The sequence below is a fragment of the Pseudorasbora parva genome, chromosome 24 (genome assembly GCF_024679245.1).
Source record: "Pseudorasbora parva isolate DD20220531a chromosome 24, ASM2467924v1, whole genome shotgun sequence".
NCBI lineage: Eukaryota > Metazoa > Chordata > Actinopteri > Cypriniformes > Gobionidae > Pseudorasbora > Pseudorasbora parva.
The window spans coordinates 14656136-14676338 of NC_090195.1; the positions used below are offsets into that span (position 1 = coordinate 14656136).

Genomic DNA, 20203 nt, shown 5'->3' on the forward strand with positions numbered 1-20203 from the left:
ATGGGTTTGGTGAAAACAGAGATAAAAGTTAACCCTTGCCCATTGTTAAATATACAGCTGGATCTTTAATGTTGTGGGCCTATTTTTTCCTGGACATCTTGTTCAGATACATTGTAATGTGGATTCTAGCATACCAACGGATAAAGAACCAAAACCTGACAGCCTCTGAAATATTATAATGGAGAGCGGTTGAATCTTCCATTAGGTAAACAAATCCAAAACAAACATCAAAATCAACACAACAATGTGTCACTGAGCACAAAAAGAAGCTTCTGCCCGCTGCCCCAGTCCCCTGTAGAAAATGCGTGAGGTGAACTGAAGAGAAGAAGCACCAACATAGAGCTGGAAATCTGAAGGATCTGGACAGATGCTGGGTCTCTGATCTCTTGTCAGGTGTTTTCCAAACTCATCAGGCATTATCGAAGACTTAGGCAAAAGGATGTTGCAAAAGAATGTATAAAACTAAAAGTGTGCCAAAATTTATGGCCAACTTGTTTTGGAGAAAAGCATTTATTTCATAATGTGATTTAGGCCTACCCCCACTTTCAATGTGTTTACTTCAAAGAGAGGTTCGATTTTATTCAGAATGATTAAAGATCAAAAGTATAAACAACACATTTATTTTTACAGCCATCTTTGATTGAAGAACTGCTTTGTATGCGCTTGTGCATGTAACATACCTTTATTTAGGCTACTGATACACCATACGGAGAAATTTTGTTTTCCAGACATAACCCATGTTTGAAAAGGTTAATGTCTGCTAACATTTTCCAGACATGATTGTTTAGCCTTCATGAACCTTAACCATGAGTGCACACACTGACTCCAGAGACCATGCTCCAGACTCATGAGTAATATTGTGCATGATTTTACTCATATCAAAAGTAGGCCTATTATTTCTAATTGTAAACAATTATCTACTATTTTTTTCGTGCTATATTTTTCTTTTCTCTTTTTCACCTGCGACCTGTGTGTGCTTATTAGTAAAAGTTACACAGCGCATGCAGATTTGCTTTGTGTGATTTTCCCCTTTCCCATATGTTCCTTTAGACTTTCCATAGTAAAGAGGAGGGACGTTTCTCAATAAACGCTCTTATTGGTTGGAGCGACCACTGCCGTCATCACGCACCGTTGCCAAACAATGGGCAGGGAAAAGCCACGTTGACGAAGTCGACATAGTCCGCGTTATTTGTCATTCAGGAAACAGAAGGATTGTTTTAAATTTTGAAGACAACGAAGTGACTCTTTGGAAGAAGCGCTTGACAGCAACCATGTCATCGCCGCCCAAAGAGAAAATCGAGACCAAAGCTGGACATCTCCCTGCTGGTAATGTCCCGTGCTATGCTCCTGCTGTTGTTGTTTTTCTGCTGGGAGGTCTAGTGGATCTTTCCGACAAATGTGCGCCTTTTATATTTAGAACGTGGTTTTCTGTGCGTGTTTGTAGAGTTTTTAGACATTGAATCCGATACCTTAACGTTAATAAATCATATCGAGCCTTTAAGTTAAAACTGATATACAAGTAAATTCGTTGGGGTAAGTTATAGCTTTGGAAATAAGTGAAAGGAATGTCAGTTAATTTAACCATTAACTCAGGGTCATTACATTTCTAGGTGTGCAGTTTGTTTACTGTCTAAAATCAGTGACCGACATGATTATTTAAAGAGGAAGTGGTATTCAAATATGGATTCAAATCTGGAAGTGGTAATAATGTGATAGATAGATAGATAGATAGATAGATAGATAGATAGATAGATAGATGATATCGCAAGAGAATATTTACAAATAATTAGTTTTTTGTTTTTATAAACATGCATATAAATGTAACTTTCCAATGAAATTAAGATCATTTAGAAACACAGCTGGGATGGGGTGTGCTGAATGGGCTTTGACAAAAATAGAATAAAATGTCTGAATTTTTGCTGATGTGTCAACCTAAATGCCCATAATAACAGAGTAAAGGTTGGTGTCTGCTTTTCATTGCTTACACTTGTTTATTAGGGATGTGAAATGTATACTTTTTGTGGAATGTCCCTTGTGTAGGATTGAGCCGATATGGGAAGTGCTTGCACATTGTAGGCCACAAGTAGTCACTTGTCTGTAACAGACAAATGTATGATAGCGATCAACCACGTTTTATCATCATCAACCACATATTTTTTCCTTTTGCATCGTGTAAATGTGATTTCACATTGTTTTTCACTTCGTCAGCATATCTATCAGTGCGGTGTAAAGTACACAAGAAATCGGATAACAAAATGTGTAATGACCCTAAAAGTAGGCCAAGGGGAAAAGGTTGCACACGAAATGGCCGCTTCTGCTTTTGTCATTTCATAGCATTATATAATAAACGCAATCTCAAGTGTCTGGAAATAAACTGTGAACTTGTTTTTGTTAATGTGTGGCAGTGAAAGTAGGAGGAGGCATGAGGATAGTTCAGAAGCACCAGTCTGCAAATGATGTGCCAGACAAGAAGGATGACAAAGACAGTCAAGAATATGAGACTGAGATGTAAGTATGCTGACCTATGCATTTCTGCAGAATGCATTCCAATTCCATCTCGCCATCTCTCTGCATCGATAGGCTGTTTCTTCTTGTGAAAGACACGGTAGACTATATTTTCAGCTGCAGCTTAGTTTTTTTATGGGTTAATTTTAGTGCTTAAGTATATAAAAGTGCATTTTCATTTGACACCTTTTTTTTTTCTTTTTCTGTGTGCTCATGTTTATACTTATCATTTTGTTGACTTGCAACCGGTTGGCTAATTGTTGACTTATTTCCAGATATAACCAGCACTCTTATCAAGACAAACAGCTTTTTTAAATGTGTTACTTTATTGCGCAACCCTCTGGAATACTTCATTCTGATTGGTCGATCACTGAATTTTGCAGGTAGATGTTTTGCATAACACTAAACTGTAGTTGATGGCTGTCAAACTTAGATGTGTCCCTCTACAGTTCTTCTCAAATAATTAAACGAATTGAACTGAAATCAATATTTAATGTCCATTTATTTGCATATTGGCAGCATAATGTAGCCTACAGTCATTATTTTGTCTTATAAGGCTATTTATATCCTCTTAAGCATGAATTTTCTTGTCTATTTCATGCAAAATTGTTAAAATAATAATAATAATAATATAGGTAAAATTTACTTCTAAGCAGGGCTGCACGATTTGCAAATGCATTTTTTAACAGCTCTGAACCAACTATATCATATTAGATACTGAAAAAAACACTCTCATGAACAGCTCACATCAACAACAAAAAACAGTGTAATGTATGTATTTTTATTTAATTAAAATCATGGTCTTTGTAATATGATAACCACGCCAAGCCGTATTGTGATTTTGATTAAATTCAGCCTTACTTAAACAAAATTCTTACTAGAACTTGGTAACCCTTTTAAAAGGTCATAAAGTCTTGGCTCAACATTTGTTCAGGGACACAGGTGTGCAATTCCCATTGGACTGCTGGCACATGGAGAGGATTCTGCTCACACAAGTGTTTTTCTTAGCTTTAACTCACTAGGTCCTCTGTTGTTTAAGCGGCCCACACTAAACCAGAATATTTTATTTGATGATGAAGTCACTGTTAGTGCCCATCTGTCTCTGAGTAAGAGTGAAGGTGACTGTAGCAGTGCATTCTTTTCATTCTTTTACACAGCATTCTGATTTGGCGAGCACATGACAAGTCATTTTTGGTTGCAAACTAAACATAACAATCTTCTTGGGTGTGTCAGTAAGGAAGATGTGGCAATGTCCGGATATCACGTGTTGCTTTTTTTCATTGTGGTGGAGGTTGTTTAAGTTAAATAGCTTGCGTTATCTGCTTGTTGCTTATTAGCTGTCTAGCTCCTAGTTTCTAAGTGCATATGTGCAGTGCAAAAGATTTACAGGCATCAGATTTTCTTTTCTTTTGTGCTTGTGTTGTAGTAGCTGACCTGTTTTCAGCGCTACTGAAGTGTGTCCACAGGGTGTTGGCTGCTGATTCGGATGGGCTTTATGGCTTTGTTAGCAGTCCTCGCCTCCACCCCGTTACCTGATGACTGACTGATCAGCCGTCCCATTACTGTGTGTTTGCAAGCGAGCCCTTATCAGCTCACTCAACCTGCTGCAGGAAATCCTATGAGGTGTTTCGTTCCTGAAGCTGCTTTTAATATGTCTTTGGCATGCCTTCAGAAACATGGAAGCCGTTTGCGAGTGGACATTTCAGAGAAGAGGTTGAAAGAAACGCACTGTGATGTTAGAATGTAATCCCTGCACCCACGCTATTAGGTTTGGCATTTTCTCGCAACACTGGCAAGCCGAAAGGAAACTCGCCATTTTCCTGTGTAGTCTCTTTGTGTTCAGATGTTTTTACAAAGCTTTATTTTAGTTGTTGACATCAGTGATATTCCTTGGATGGATGGTTAGGATCATTTAAAAGTGCAGTAGGTGATTTATGAGAAACGCTATTGGTATTTGAAATACACCCAAATAAACACACCCCTACCTTCATTGCCCCGCAATCAAAATGCACGGACATATTGCAAGAATGGATGACTCTTGATCATAGCTGAACGGAAGCAAAAACTGCTTCATGAAAAATAAAGTGATGATTTCAGACAAACAATAAGGAAGAACAAAAACTGAACTTGCAGTACACAAGAATATATATAAGCATGAGTGAACAAACTCAGAGTTACAGGATAAGTTTTGAGTTGACACAACCAAATCAATCCAATTAGTTTTGTTGGTATCGTGATGCTGATCATCAACTTTCTTAGTCAAGTCAGGCTTTGATCCCGAGTTTAGGTGTGACATCAGTAACAAACTGCCAATCACATGCTTTGAAACTGTAATTCACACCATGTTGGAGTTCCTGTAATTACAAGATTCCTACTTCTACCATGCTCTTTAGCTAGCACAGAGCTGAATAACCAGTGTTCGTTACAGTACAAGATGCATGACTTGCGTAATCATATTACTTATGAGATTGCCTTTCATTATATCAGTAAAATTCAAACTCGGAATATTATGCACACCCGCAATAATTCAATGTGTTATAAAACAAATATAATTTATGTATTTAAATCTCACTTTATTAACCAATGTCTTTGCTGCTGACCTTCATCATTATGCTGATTGCTGAATAGTCTGTCTGCCATAAAACATATCTGACAAGCATTTAGTGAGTCAAAAGAAGAATTTGTCAAAATAATTTGCCAGACATCGACAAAATGCGAGAAGAAAGTTGCAAAAAGCAGCTCAACAATAGGAAGAGACTGTAATGAAATTCTTTAAAATACATCCTCAGAAAGTGCTGTGGAATTGAATTAAAACCTCTGTGACCCTGTCTCAAATTTCAGAAAGCTTGGAATGAGGGGAAATGGTAAAGTTGTTGTTGTACAAGGCCAATGCACAAGACCTGTACAAGGAGCCAAAACTGAACAATAGACTGAAGTAATGTGCCTGAATCTTACACTTTATTTCCTTCAACTGGGATGGCTTTGTTTGTTGAAAGCTAAGGGGAAACCTACTGCAAACATCATTTCTTTCCAAAGCTCCCAAGCAAAGTTACGAAGGTTTTCGGTGAGCTCAGGATGAAGTCTAATGCCTTCCATGGCCACGGATCATTGAATCTTTATGGGCAACTCTGGAGTGAGAACTTCCCTCTCAGAATTGAATTTCGGAATGATTGAAGTGTTTCTTCCCTGGATTTCATTTTTTTATTATAGATATTAATACTTGTTTAAGTGTGTCCAGTAGCTGAATGTGCCAGACGTGCACACACACTCTCCCATGTCTTGCTCTGTCTCTCTCCCTCCCTCTTCGCTTTGCTAGCATAAAGATGGCCTGTAAGCAGGTGGCTTCTGATGAAAAAATCGCACATTTGTCGCAGCAAGTCAAGTGGCACTGTCTGGGGACCACCTGTCAAATGTAATTTGGTCTTCTCAGATGGATCGGAGGCTCAAATGGAATGGCTCTGAACTGCTAATGTGATGTGCTATCTATGCTGGTGAGCTTGACGTGTACGCCTGTTCATGATGCAGGGACCTCCGCCGTCTTCCCTGGCCGTCCCCCAGTACCACTTAAGCCCGTTTCCACCTAAATTACCCAGAACAATTTGTACCAGTAACTTTTTCCCAGGAACGCTTTTTTTTTTTTTTTTTTTTCTTTCCCCAGACCTGTTGCTGTCTGCGTTTCCATTGCAGTCTAAAGTACCGTAAAGTTTAGTCTAGTGACGTAGGATTGCATGTGAGGTTTTCCAGTTCCCACTGGTTTTCCTCCTCCACGTATAAGCTTAGTGACGCCTAAACCTAGTCATTGAATAATCAGTCATATTGTTTAAACTCCATTGTTGATTCGAATAGTAAACAACTCTTACTGCATGCACTACAAAATACTTTTCGGTTTAAATAAAATGCTGTGTGAACTCAACCAATCAAGCACGTTCAGCGCCCAAGTCCCACCCCTGAAAGTTCCTGAATTTTGAAAAAGTACTACCTCGCAAACGGGGACATTTTAAGGGGGGCATTTTTTACCCAGAACTTTATTTAGACCCTGGTTCCTGTGGTCGAAATACACAGAGCACCACCCCAAAGCCCATATAGTTCCTGGGGAAAGTTCTTGCGGTGGAAACGCAGCTTTGTCTCACCATAGTACTCTGCTACGTGGCTGCTCTGAGGACTGATACTGATTTGCTTAGGATATAAGAGAAAAGGGTGAATTCACTAAACCGTTGAACCACTTGTATAATTTAATCATGACAGCTGTCTGAGAGAGCTTTAGCATGTTATTGAATGTGGCAATGTTAATGTATTTGGGTGTGGTGGACTAGATCTGCTATGCTGCTGCTGTTATTGTTTTAATGCTGCTTGCTACTGCTGATAGATACACAGACTGTTGTGGGCATGTAAGATGCTGCTGTTGCTGCATAGACATAAATCCAGCAGCAGATCTAATCAGGTGGAGGTGGGGGGTTTCAGAGGACCTCTGTGCTCTGCAGGACTAGCTTACAACAATGAACCAGACTATTTAAGTCTCATTAGTTGAAGGATCAGCAGAGGCCAATCAGCTTGTGCCATGTGGTAATGATGTGATTGCTAAAGGAACTGTTAGCATGCGCCCACTCGAGTTATATGACTGAACTAGATTTAAATAAAAGTATATAGCGTAATAAAACTAATATAGTATAAAACTAATAAAAAAGTGATAAAATATGAACAAATAAACAAATTGCAAACAGCAGCACAAATAAAAGAATAAAGAGAGCTAACACGTTTTATTATTATTAAGAGAGCTAACACGTTAGTTTATTATTAAGGTAGGAAATACATTTAATGAATCATTGACAATCACATGACAGACAGCAGCAGGACTATAAGGCTGCTGTCACTTTTAGTTAGGGCTGCAACAAACGATTATTTTGATAATGATCATTAGAACGATTATTCGTCTAATCATCGATTATTGCCATCGCCATTGATGACTAATCAGTAAGTTTTACGTTCAAATTTTTTTTTATTTGAATGATTATTCAATTAGTTAAAACACTGAGGTATACATATTCTAAATTTAATATAAAAAATAAAATCACTTTAAATTTTTGAAATGGTTGTTTTAATGAACTTTGAGCCAACTAAACAGGTCATTCTCTTTAAATTCTCAGATTTCTATTCAACAAATGCTTTCACAAATCACACACAAATGCTTTCTACGCTTCGTTTAAATATTCTGTTCTCTTCCATTTGAAAAATAAAATAAATCAGCTGCAATTCCTCTGATGAAAAGTGATCAATAGGTGCTGCTTAAACGGGACATTTAACGTTACTTCAGGACACAAAGAATGGTAAAATATTAATCTGCAAATAATTACTAGTATAAAAATCTTTTTTACATGACAATTGAGCTGACAGATTATCATTTACCCTTTAATTAACAGTATGAAACAGTAACTGATACGAATGATCCTTTTGTACGTTGTCATGCATATGGAACAAAATATAGGAAAGTGTCGTGATAAGACTATAATACCTAATAGTGTTACAATAAGGACTTCTAAACTCCAAGCTTTATTCTATCCAAAATAAATCACTTTACTGTAATTATTATTTATACTTTAATCATTATTATTAATATGATTACTATTATTAGTAGTATTGCATTCTCTAATAAAGAGATTTTCCTCTAATTAATTAGCTTCAGCTGGAGAACTCTCCTCTCACCGGCTCTTCTTGTGCTGGGATGTTTCATCTTTAAGTGCTCCCCTTGCATGTATTGCACACAACAAAATTCTTGGTTCGAAGTTTTGCAAAACTTTCCCACACTTTGCTAGCACGGATTCATAATTTGCTCTGTTTTCTTCTACCACAATAGCATTTGTAAGGGCTGCATTACACTCTAGCGCTACAGCGCCGTAGCGGTCAAATCACGATATTGCATGTCCTTAGGTTACATGAACTCAAACGACTACTCGACAACAAAGATATTTGTTGGCAATTTTTCTAATAGTTTCAGCCCTACTTTAAAGGGTTACTTCAGTGATTAGCATATGGCTTTGTATCAGTAGAAACCCTGGAGAATATTCAAATTATTGTGCTTTCCCCCCTCATATCTCCCTGAGACAAGAGATTTATGCATTTTATTTCTGGAAAAATTCCTCCTATGATGCAAAATGACGATTTTTGCATCATAGGAGGAATGTTTGCCCAGAGGCTAAAGACTACAGCCAGCAGAGGGAGCTATTTCCGCATGTTTTGAATCTGCGCATGGGGGATGGGAGATTACACTCAGCTGGCAGGGAGAGCTCAGCTTGCAGACAGGATCATTTAAACGGAGCTATGGTGAGCAATGTAAGTCTTTTAACTTCTCAAATTCATTTCTATGAAAGTTAAGCTTGCAAAGGCATGAACTGAAAGAACGTGCCAGACTGAACTCGCGTTGTGAATGTATGCCGCGAATGTAGTCGCAATTACCTCAGCTCTCATCACTCGTGCAGTTAGTGCTCAGGGCTGTGACACTCGCGCGGTGACTCACTCATTATATTGAACAGACACGTTCAGTTTTTAATTGTAGTGTCTTCTCTAACTCCGTCACAGTAATGAAGTTGGTGGTGTTGGGAATGGCCTCACAGGGCAGCGAAGCATTCTGGGAATTGTAGTCTTTCATCCCCATGGGACAAAAATACATGTTCTGTCTTTTCTCAGTCTAGAAGACACCAAATTCAAAAATAATTTCACATTTCTACTGCATTGATGACCCAGTTTAAATACAGATTCATCTTCCCAGCGCTGAAGTACCCCTTTAAGTGTTTATGCATGGATCCAATATACTGCTACACAACATGTATTATCTTTCTTAACTATTTAACGTTCCAAAACTGACTGTGTTTAACTGAATACTCGCAAAGGCCATTTTGACATACTTTTGTATGTTTTTAACTGTTTAAGCGCAGTACACACACTTATTTTGGTATTTGTGACTCACAAAATGTATGAGACTTAGAAGTGGCTTGTGTGCTCCACTTATATAGATCAGTGCAGTGGTGTGCATGCTTTTGGTATAAGCATGAAACCTGCGGGAATTAGTAAAACGATGCGCAAAATAAGCACTATTTAACCAGAGAGGAATGAGTGAGGAGGCGGGGGTGTGTTCCTTTGCTTTTGGAGAGAAGAGAGTGAGAACGCCCTCATGGCAGTTTTACAAAACAGACAAACCAGATGGTCTGGGCCAATTGGTGCATCTCTTTATATAATAGTACTATAATAATGCTTTTATAATAAAAGTAATAATTGACCCCAAGCTTTTGAACAGTTGTGTAAATAATATAATGCATATTTACATATTAATGTACATTTATAATAAGTATTGCTAATTTAGTTTTAATTTTAGTTTGTTTTCAATAGTTAGTCAGAATATTAGAGCATCTCAGTTTCCATGAGAGTGTGTGTAACACATGGAGTGTGAATGCTAGTAACTGGCAGGCAGATTCAGGTCATTAGCTGAACCCTGGAGCCGAAGCTGTTTCTTTAGAAGCTCATAGGCTGACTTGCGACAGTTCTCAGACACTGCAGTACATTTTTGGACACTTTACTGTAACTTCATCCACTTTGCTGAGGGAAACCACATCACATTTCACCCACTGCTAAAGCGCATCCCACTGCCTCCGTTCTGCACTGGAGGAAGCAAGTGCAAACATTGGAATGGGATGGGATGCTGACTTTTAATAAAGCAACATGAAAAAAGAAAATAAAAATTGACAGTTTGATGACAATTATTTCCATGCTAGTTTCCCTCTCTGTGCTGTTTAGCGAAGTGTGCTGACGCTATTGGAATAATGGGCTCTTGGTGTGTTGTTTCAGTTAATCTGCTAAAATTTGCCTCACTGCTGTGTCGGGAGAATTTCTGTATAACTATATGTTATCTCATTACCACAGAAGTTACTTTTCAAATGTTCCGCTTGTCAGTCAAACCACACATGGAGCTGCATAACTAAAGTCCAAATCTGACTTCCTCATCCACACAGTGGCTTTGAGGATAAGATCTCTTGTGCATCTAGATTTTAGCATAACTGGATTCTAAAATATTTTTTAATTGTAAGTATTTTAGTTTGGTTTTGGTAGGATTGTGAATTTATTTAGGAAAATCATTAAGGGTTAGTTGTACATCTGCAAACTTTTGTATGATTATAAGGAACAGATACAGGTGCAGTTTTATCCCCTACGTTCATTTCAGAGAGCAAAGGCCTTTTATTTGGATGATAGTAATTTTGGAAAGCCATTCATCAGAGCGCAATTGTGTCCATTTCATGCCCACCTGTGTGGTTTTTCTAACCCATCATCAGGCCACACAGAATATGCACATGCAGAACTTTGCAGAATGCTCAGCAGAATTTGAACACTGCTCATTAACAAACTCCTGCTCATATCACGCCTTTTTGTGTGTTCGTTTGTTAAATATTTTTGTTCAGTCAATTATAGGTTTTAGCTGCCAATAGCAGTTTACTCTGAGCGCTGTTTTGCATATTTTGCTATGCTATTTACACCTAAATTGATGTGGAATATTCAAAAAAGAAGCATATGCATTTCTCCATCCACCCTGTATTTGTATTCTGTTGATGTTGAGTCTCAGTCCTGTGTTTGCTGCAGAGGCCAAGCATGGAGATTCAGGTGCAGTTCAATTTTGCATCGTTTGCACGGTTCATTCCCTCAGCTACAGACAAGTGGTTTTTGCTGTTTTCTCCAGATTTAGCTCATCAGTAAATAAAAGCCATGCCATGGGGTTGCCATGACGACAGTCTGTGCCGACTTATTAATTGCAGCAATCGTCTTTGCTCCTGAAGCTGAGATTGGATATAACATAGCAATTCTCTCTCTTCCTACACATAATCTCCATATACTGTATATATATGCCTCCCATTTTCGGATAGATGGATAAAATGCTTGCTTGTTTTACTGGTCAAAAGTTTGTAATAACTATTATTTTTAATATATTTGTCTTAGAAGTTGTAGCCATAACTCCAGTCTCCAGAAACGTGATAAAATACCATTCAAAACTTAGGATATCCATTGTACACTGATCTGTAACACAGAATACTGTGCACATACACAGATACACAGTTTCTCCAAGGTTGGAGCTGATTAAGCTCCAGTTGTGACCAGAAGGTTCCCCAAAACATACTGATAACATGCTTTCTCTCAGTGAGAGATACAGACAGTAGTACAGGCACTATTCATCTTGACTCCCCAGAGACCAAATGCACACTTTAGAAAACGAGAAACAATCACGAACCATCAAGTGTGGTTCACTTAAGCAAAATCCTAACTGGAAAGAATCATTCAAAATCATCATCATAATAAAGGAGGATAAATATTGATTTAAGGCTTTGATTATTAATTTAATTTGGATATATACAGCATATTGAAGTGGCAGTGGATTTCAGAATCTCTCTTTCCCCCCGGCCCCCCTTCATTTTGCACTTTCCATTAATCAAAAAATATTGGTGGAAAATGTTTGTTTTTTTAAATTTAATAATAACAACCATTATTAATAATTGAGCATCAAAAATAATTAACAACTGAGCACCAAATCAGCGTATATAAATAATTTCTAAAGGATCATGTGACTCTGAAGACTGGAGTAATGATGGTGAAAATTCAGCTTTGCGTCACATGAATAAATTATTTTTCAAAATATTTTTGGGGTATTTTTTTTATTCAATAAATGCAGCCTTTGATGGATATGGAAGATTGATAGATTTTAAAGTTTTTCTTATTTTGACATGGCCATATTTGCTATAAGAAGGCTGCCTTCTGTATAAATTGTATTCTCTTCTGCACAAGAAAATTCGGCCTTGGTTTTCACCCACATTATTACCACGAGAGGTTTAACTAATACATTATTTTTGTTCAAGATGAACAATTAAATCTTCCAAAGAGTTATTGACCTTGAAATTTACCCGGAAATCTATTTCAGTATGTGTTTTTCCATCAATGATATTACTCTAAATTAGGCACTAGTTAAGGTACTTGCAACATCTCTGGCCTGATTTCTTCATTTGAAAACAAGCACACCACTGCCACCCTCAGGTGTGGAATTGTATTGCTAAGAAAGGAAAATGGTTAAAACATGTTCCTGATTCACATTAATGTATAATAAATCTTTATCTGTACACAAGTTCAAAGCATGGGGGGTAATAATTATATCCATAGATAATGTTTGTCTTATCTGTTTTTTTATGTTATAATCCTCTTCCATTTAGCAAATTCTAAACAAGCTATAACAGTTTAGAAAAATAATCCAGTTTGCTTTTTTTGAATTCATTCACACTGTGATTTTCAATGACTTGACTTTTGATCCCAAAATCTCACTTTTTCTTTTTTTCTTTGAGACGGGCCTTATAAGATTTATATACGATTTTTGCCCTTGAAAAGGAATGTCTGTATAATCTGAGATTATACAGCGGTCTCTTTTAAAAGATAGGAAGCTATGAGACAGGTTGAGCAGCACTGTTATGCCTCAAAGGGAGATTATCCCCTTTGGCAAGGCTCTCTCTCTCGCTCTCTCTCTCTCTTTCGCTGTCTTGAATCTTTGGAGTTTCCTTGCCTTCTCACAGCAAGATGAAAGCCACAAACTTCTGACATATTGTGGATTTCACAGCATTACAGACGAAGTCCCACACTTCTCTCAATGCCCTCATTTATGTTCAGCCTTAAGTATGTTGAGACATCAGGATGTGTCTCACACTGTGATAACAGTTTAATTGTCTCCTTTTACAGCTCGGTTTCCTTCAGTGTGCGAGCGGTGGTTTAATGTACTACATACGAAATACTATTTGAGAAGGGCTACTGGAAAATGGCCACTCTTCAAACTTTCTATTTGACATTATTATTCTACTTTGGTTTTTCCTGTCAAGGTCAATTATCACTCTTGACCTTCTCTTTTGAGTTAGTGCTTTAAGGGAAACGCTTGGCTTTGGAAAATGAATTGGAGTAATTTCTGAGGCTGACGGCTTGCACAAGCCTGAAGCAATGTTTCTGCTCTGTGCTCAGATGGTGGCGGTAAATTCCCTGTCCCTCGGGAATTTTTATAGGCCATTTTGTACCTTACCCACTGCCTGAAGCACCTGGTTTTACATCAGACCCCTCAGTGTACCCCCCCCCCCCCCCCAACTTTCCACACATGCATGTTTACGCAGGCCTTGAGAAGTGACCAGGATTTTAAAGTATAGTTCACCCAATAAATGAAAATGTTGTTGCCATTTACTGTCATCTAGCTCTGACAGACTTTTGTTTCTTCTGCATCGAGTTTATACAATGAAAGTCAATGGGGTTTAATACAACATTGGACCCCATTGACTATCGTTGTATGCAGGGCCCTAAAGCAACTTTTTGCCACACTTGCCAATGGCTGGTGACTTAAGGAAATTTACCGGCCATAAATATGTTTTCTGAATAAGATTAGTCCTCATTCTGAAGTTATTCAGTCAAGAGCAGTGAGTGATTTATTGTTTTGTCTTTTGTTGTTTGGTTAACATTCAAAACACAGAAGGCAACAGGTTTATATAGGTTTTCTCTGTCTGTGTGGGCAAGTGCTCTGACATATTGTGTGGTTGCACTTTGGGCGACCCCAGTTTGAGTCCCGTCCGCCTGTCTGTTTACATCATCAATGCCGTGTGACCCTTTAGTTAATGTTAACCAATATTCATATAGCTATTCAGGCAATATCCTGTTCATTATCTTGTTTCACTCATCAGTGATGTTGTATACCATGTTAATCTACAATTAGAAGAATAATTATCATGCTAATCCCACTATAATTGGTGGCCTGGTGAATGTCGATCACGCATACTGAATGTGAAATCTATATGATGATGTTTCCATCAGCGCTATAGCTAATTTGTTGCATTAGTATTCCATCCATGCGTCTGATTAGATGCGTGTCCGGACACCGAGAAGACGCTTCCTTCTAGCAGTTATGTGGAGTTGTAGAGGGCATCTGCTGACAGACACGTCAGATCTCTGATTGAGCTCAATTTTACTCCGAGCTCCTGCTCCTGTAATGATGCTGCCTGTTGACCTTCAGCTAATCAGCGCCGGCCTCACACTTTGATTTCATATAGCCTGACAAACTGCTGTCAGCTCAGCATTGATAAAATTATAAATTGTGCCTTTGTGCACAGTGATGGATAGCGCTGATGATCTGTCACAAACCCTTGCTATATATTTCTTATATATAATAATAAAAATAATAATAATTAATATTTTTGTTCATATATTGACACATTGATATAATGTATACACAGATCAGACATAAAATGTATGACCACTGACAGGTGAAGTGAATAACACTGATTATCTCCATCACGGCACCTGTTAGTGGGTGGGATATATTAGGGAGCAAGTGAATGTTTTGTCCTCAAAGTGTACATGTTAGAAGCTGGAATAAGGGTAAGGATTTAAGTGAGTTTGAATGGGCCAAATTGTCACGGGCCTAGTCATAGGGCTGCATAGTCAGGGTGCCCATGCTAAATCTTCTCTGCTGGCGAATGTGGCAAAAGTGGGCCCGTGAACAATGGAAGAATGTGGCCGGGTCTGATGAAGCACGTTTTCTTTTACACTACGTGCGTGAACGTTGCGTACCTGGGGAACACATGCCACACAGTGGGTTGAGGAGCAGAACAAAAAGTTTGAGGTGTTGACTTGGCCTCCAAATTCCCCAGATTTCCATCCAATTGAGCTTCTGTGGGGTGTGTTGAACAAACAAGTTTAATCCACGGAGGCCCTACCTTACAATTTACAGGACTTAAAAACTCTGTTGCTAGCATCTTGGTGCCAGATACCACAGCACACCTTCAGGAGTCTATTGGTGTCCTTGCTTTGACGGATCAGGGCTGTTTTGGAAGCAAAAGGGGGACAAACACAATATTAGGTCATAATGTTATGCCTGATCGATTATTTTTTTGTGTTGGGAAACATCTTATTTCACTAATACTCTTACCAGCAAGAACAAAAAGTTCTCTGGTAAAATTTTAGCCTTCTGCCTAAATTCAGTTTAAAGGTGTGTTTGGCCTGGACACAAGGCAGCACTATTGAACCAAATCTGGCTGAAATCCACGAAAGGTTTTTCCCCCCACTGAAATATGAGTGGCTCATTCATTACCAGACTACAGAGTTGTTTGTGTTCTCCTTTACATATTCCCTGTGGAAAAATTAATGATCCTAAAAAATCAGAGTAATTAATATACAGGCTTATTTACAATCATTTTCTGTTTGACATGAACAGAGAATGGTTTGCTTCACAAACACTGTCATCTGTTTTGCTTATGCTTCATTAAATAGCACATATATTTAAATGTTTTTTTAAAGACATTGCTTTCTGTTTGTAACTGTGGTCTTCTCTTTTTTCTCGATCTCTAGCCCACCAAAGATACCTGTTGTGGTCTCGGGAGTTGTCACTAAGGTTTGTACATATATCCATTGATTACATCATAATATCTAAAGAACAGGCCACATTATTACTGGTCCAACAGTTTTGATGGTTTATCTAAAGGCCTGTTTATAGTAAATGTGAGACAAATTACTTCATAAAAGTCTATTCACACCCAAGACAAATGCCTGAATGTTCGTCAGGTTAAATTCTTGCCTGTACTATAGGTAACGCTGATTGTTTAAATGAACCATCTGGTCTGCTGACAGAGTAGAGAGAGGAGAAGACAGTCAAACACAGACCGGGTTTATGCACGTATTTCAATATGTTATGCTCACATCTTCTCAGTCAATTTTCCTCATAGTCAAGACATTTTGGACTGTTGCATTTATAAACTTATGTCAAATTGTTAGCATGTAAATACTCATTTTGAATAGGACCATAGGAACACTTTATTCATATTCAAACATTTCCCTGCAAACGAATATTTGCATCTGATGTGAATGGGCCTTTATACAATTGAAAGCAGTGCCAAATTCATTTTAAACTTGCTCATATCTAAATTCAGGATAGTTTGGCCTCATGAAACCCTAGCCTGAGGCTCAGACATAGATAATTTGCTCAGATAAAAGCCGTTTTAGTCTCGCATCACTTGAGATAATATCAATAGTCCGATGCGCTGGAGACTTTGTATGGGGTTTGTTGAATGGCTCGTCACATAGTCCATTCTGCTCAGTTCCAGCCCATGCTGACCTTAATCCATTCTGCCGCCATGGGATTGGCCACGTCTCAGGATTTATTGTTTTGATGGAGGCTGACATATATTGCATCCATCGGTGCATGCTTGCCAGGTTTGCTGTTTTATTATATACGGTCCTCTGTGTAAATATATCAGCTGCTCAAGATGTGTAAGAAAACGTGGTGTTTGACTACATGTCGCAGGCCATTACAAGTGACCCTAGAGGATGTTTCAATGCACATGGAGCCCTTTAACTGGGGCATTAGCCTCCTTTTACTTTTGAAGAGATCTAAACAGCTTCTAGTGACACAATTTATGCAACGTTTCCTCTCTAAATACTCGCATCTGAGGCTCTTTTAGTCCTCCAGCAAGCTGGTAAACAGACAGGAAATAGAAAAATGCCACGCTTGTGTTCAGTCTTGGCTCGTTACACTATCTTGGACTGTCCACCCTGTAATCTACTTCAAAAGCTGCACATATTTGCTCTGAAAGACTCCCTCATACAGAGGAAAGTGATGTTGAATGTCTGCGGCTGCTGGTTTCTTGCAATATAGAATTTTTGTCCTCACTGGGCATCAGATGTCAGATGCTTTCCTTTTCATGTTTCAAGCTCAGTCTCTTATAAAAAGAGTTTAGATTTTAAATGGATGGCATCATAGCAACTAGAAAATGCAAACAGATATCTATCTATCCATCTCCATCTCCATCTCCATCTCCATCTCCATCTCCATCTCCATCTCCCGCTATCCCAGTATTTTAGTGCTGTACCTTTTAACTAATTTCAGTTAGTTGCCAATACTAGATTTACAATGTAATATTTATCTAATATTTTTTTTAATTTATCAGAAAATATATATTTTTTTATTGTTTTAGTTAACAATAATAACCCTGGAACACTAAAAACAATCATCACAGTGCAGTTACAATATATAGCACTCTTGGAACACCTTTCGGACAATCAGATATTAGAGGACCAGTTGACTTCATTTGACGCAAACTCTGAATCAACATGCACCAATGCTACATTGTTAACATGTATTCATTTCTTCAATTAGCTTATTGTTTATTCCTTAAATGAATACATTGTTAGCTAACTGCATGATTTGTATTAGTCCATTTCTGGACACCTTCACCTCTGATAACCATCACTCTAAATTGTAAAGTAGAACTGCATTTTCTATAAAGCTCTATGAACAATATGTATTGTGAAAAACGCAATCCAAATAATTGTGAATTAAATTTTTTTTTTTTTTTTGGTCAGTGTGATTCACTGCACAGAGATCATTTGTCATGTCACTTCACTTATCATATGCACAAATTATAATTGGCTGTGTTATTGGTTGTCCTTCTCAGGGGGATAAAGACTTCACCCCTGCTGCTGCTCAGGTGGCCCATCAGAAACCTGTGCCCGCGGTACAGAAGCTGCCTGCGGCCCACCACATCAACCAGCACATCCACCAGCCTCGGAAGTGAGTCCTTAAACCAGCTGTAGACCACCACGGGCCCCCCGCACAGGGCCAGGACCACACCACCCCAAACACCTGCTCAGGTTGCCAGGGATCTCTTGCCATAAAGCATTCCATTCGCTCCCTCTACCCCACCCCCTTCCGTCTGTGCCTGCGAGTGTCCTGTTTCGACCAGTATCATGACAAACGTTCTGTTCTCTCTTATCTGTAAATCATTGCAACACTAAAATTGACGGCTCTATTGCGAATCACTAATCAGAAACATGATAATTCTGTGGGTTCATTTCATGAGGAATATGTGGAGCTGTGTTTTATTTTATTTTAATTTTGTATTACATGAATAGTTCCAGAGAGATGTAAATTGTATAAATCATTTTTTTGAACTCGGTGAATGTTGTATATTAGGCATTAGGTACTAGGTGTGGTTATCTGAATAAAGAGTTAATATAAAACCATGCACGCCTTTTTGCTCTTAAAAACGCATTCATGAGCTACAGTTGCATTACCTGATGGAAATATGCTTCAGCAAATAGGTAGTGACATCAATTGAATCAATTGCTAGAATTTATAGGGAATAAAAATACGAGTGTTAAAGGGACAGTTAGTTCACCAAAAGTGAAAATTACCTCATGATTTACTCACTTCTACTTTCAGGTGAATACAATCGGAGTTATATTTAAAAAGAAAAGCTACATATTTTACTTTTTTAAAGTTCTAAAAATTGATATTTTCCCTACACAATTGCATCGCTTTGCTTCATAAGGCCTTTATTAATAATATCTATATCTGACTGTAGGATGTAACCTAGGATGGCTTGAGGGTGAGTAAATTAGGGGATATTTTTTGTGTGAACTATCCCTTTAATATTTGTTTTGCCTTTAAAAACATTCATATGGTAGAATTACATGTCCCTAAGAAATAAGTCAGTGCTTGCTAGACAGCACATGAATAGTGATAGTGAAAGGGGTGAAGAAAAAGAAAAGACCAATCGCATATTGTCAGACTGGTTAATATCAGTATTACAGTGACATCATCGATTCCAGTTAGTATGTGTATATATATAATGCACGCAGGCATTTTGCAGAAATTTATGAAGAGTAAAAAGTAGAGATTTCAATACTCTATCCTATAATTGCAGTTCTAGAAGAAAAATATTCAGTAGAATGTAGTAATTACAATAAAGAGTAGACCAAACAGTGTTATTTATGCAATTGTAGCTGTTTATGTTAATGACAGTGATTTGTGCTTAATTTGAAGTAGAGGGATTTTAATACTCTCATTGCAAGCACTGTAATAAAAAATTAAAACAATTGCCATGTCTGTTTTGTCCTATTAAATATTATTAATGATGGCAGTATATCACTAAGCTCAGAGGGAAAAGTTCATGTGTAATCCCATGGCCTATTTTTCACGGTCTGTGGACTAGTAGAGGTGGCAAAGCCATCAGCTTCCTGTTCTCCTCCCCGACTGCTCCAGTCTATGCGGCCGCCAAACCCAATGCCACTCAGGATTTGCCTCGTTCTCTTCCTCCTTTATTTTCTCGTCTACTCAAGCTCTTGCTATCCCAATCCGTTCACTTTGTGTTCCGCTCAGGTGTCGATAAGAGCCAGCAGCTGCCGCAGGCTTTAGTTTGTTCCCACGGCTTGTTCTGGGCCCGAAACAGCAAGACTTCTACGGCACATGCCATTAGCACACCAGCTGGCCAAACCTCAAGGTGAACTTCAAAAGCTCGAGTGGCAGGTAAACCCTTACGAAATGTCACATTTCAGGTCAAGGTTGTACTTTTCCATAGTGCGCTATCTGGAAATTGAGCAGTGGCTTTGAAGCCAGTTCGGAGTGACACAAACCCTGGGGTCTATCTGACATTTAGGTCCTCTCTTGTCTTTGTCTATGATAGGCTATCAGTCCTGCTGCACAGCACACGTCAGTGCTTTGGTTCTCCAGCAGAGGGCGCTTCATGTTCTTCAACTGCTGACCTTGCAATCAGTCAAGTAGCTTACCTCAGCGTCTGTTAGCTAATACCAGTGACCTCAATAACTTAATAAGGTCTGCCCTTCACCTTTACTCCTGTTAAAAGTTCAACAAAACGGA

At 38.3% G+C, this 20203-nt stretch overlaps 1 protein-coding gene across 1 annotated transcript; it reads left to right on the forward strand.

Moving 5' to 3' along the window:
• The first annotated feature begins 1123 nt into the window (after positions 1–1123).
• On the forward strand, positions 1124–18567 carry dap (death-associated protein). Its single transcript, XM_067434481.1, has 4 exons — positions 1124–1326; positions 2406–2508; positions 15898–15940; positions 18000–18567. The coding sequence occupies exons 1-4, from the start codon at positions 1272–1274 to the stop codon at positions 18117–18119; spliced, it is 321 nt and encodes a 106-aa protein (XP_067290582.1). The 5' UTR covers positions 1124–1271; the 3' UTR covers positions 18120–18567.
• The last annotated feature ends 1636 nt before the right edge of the window (positions 18568–20203 follow it).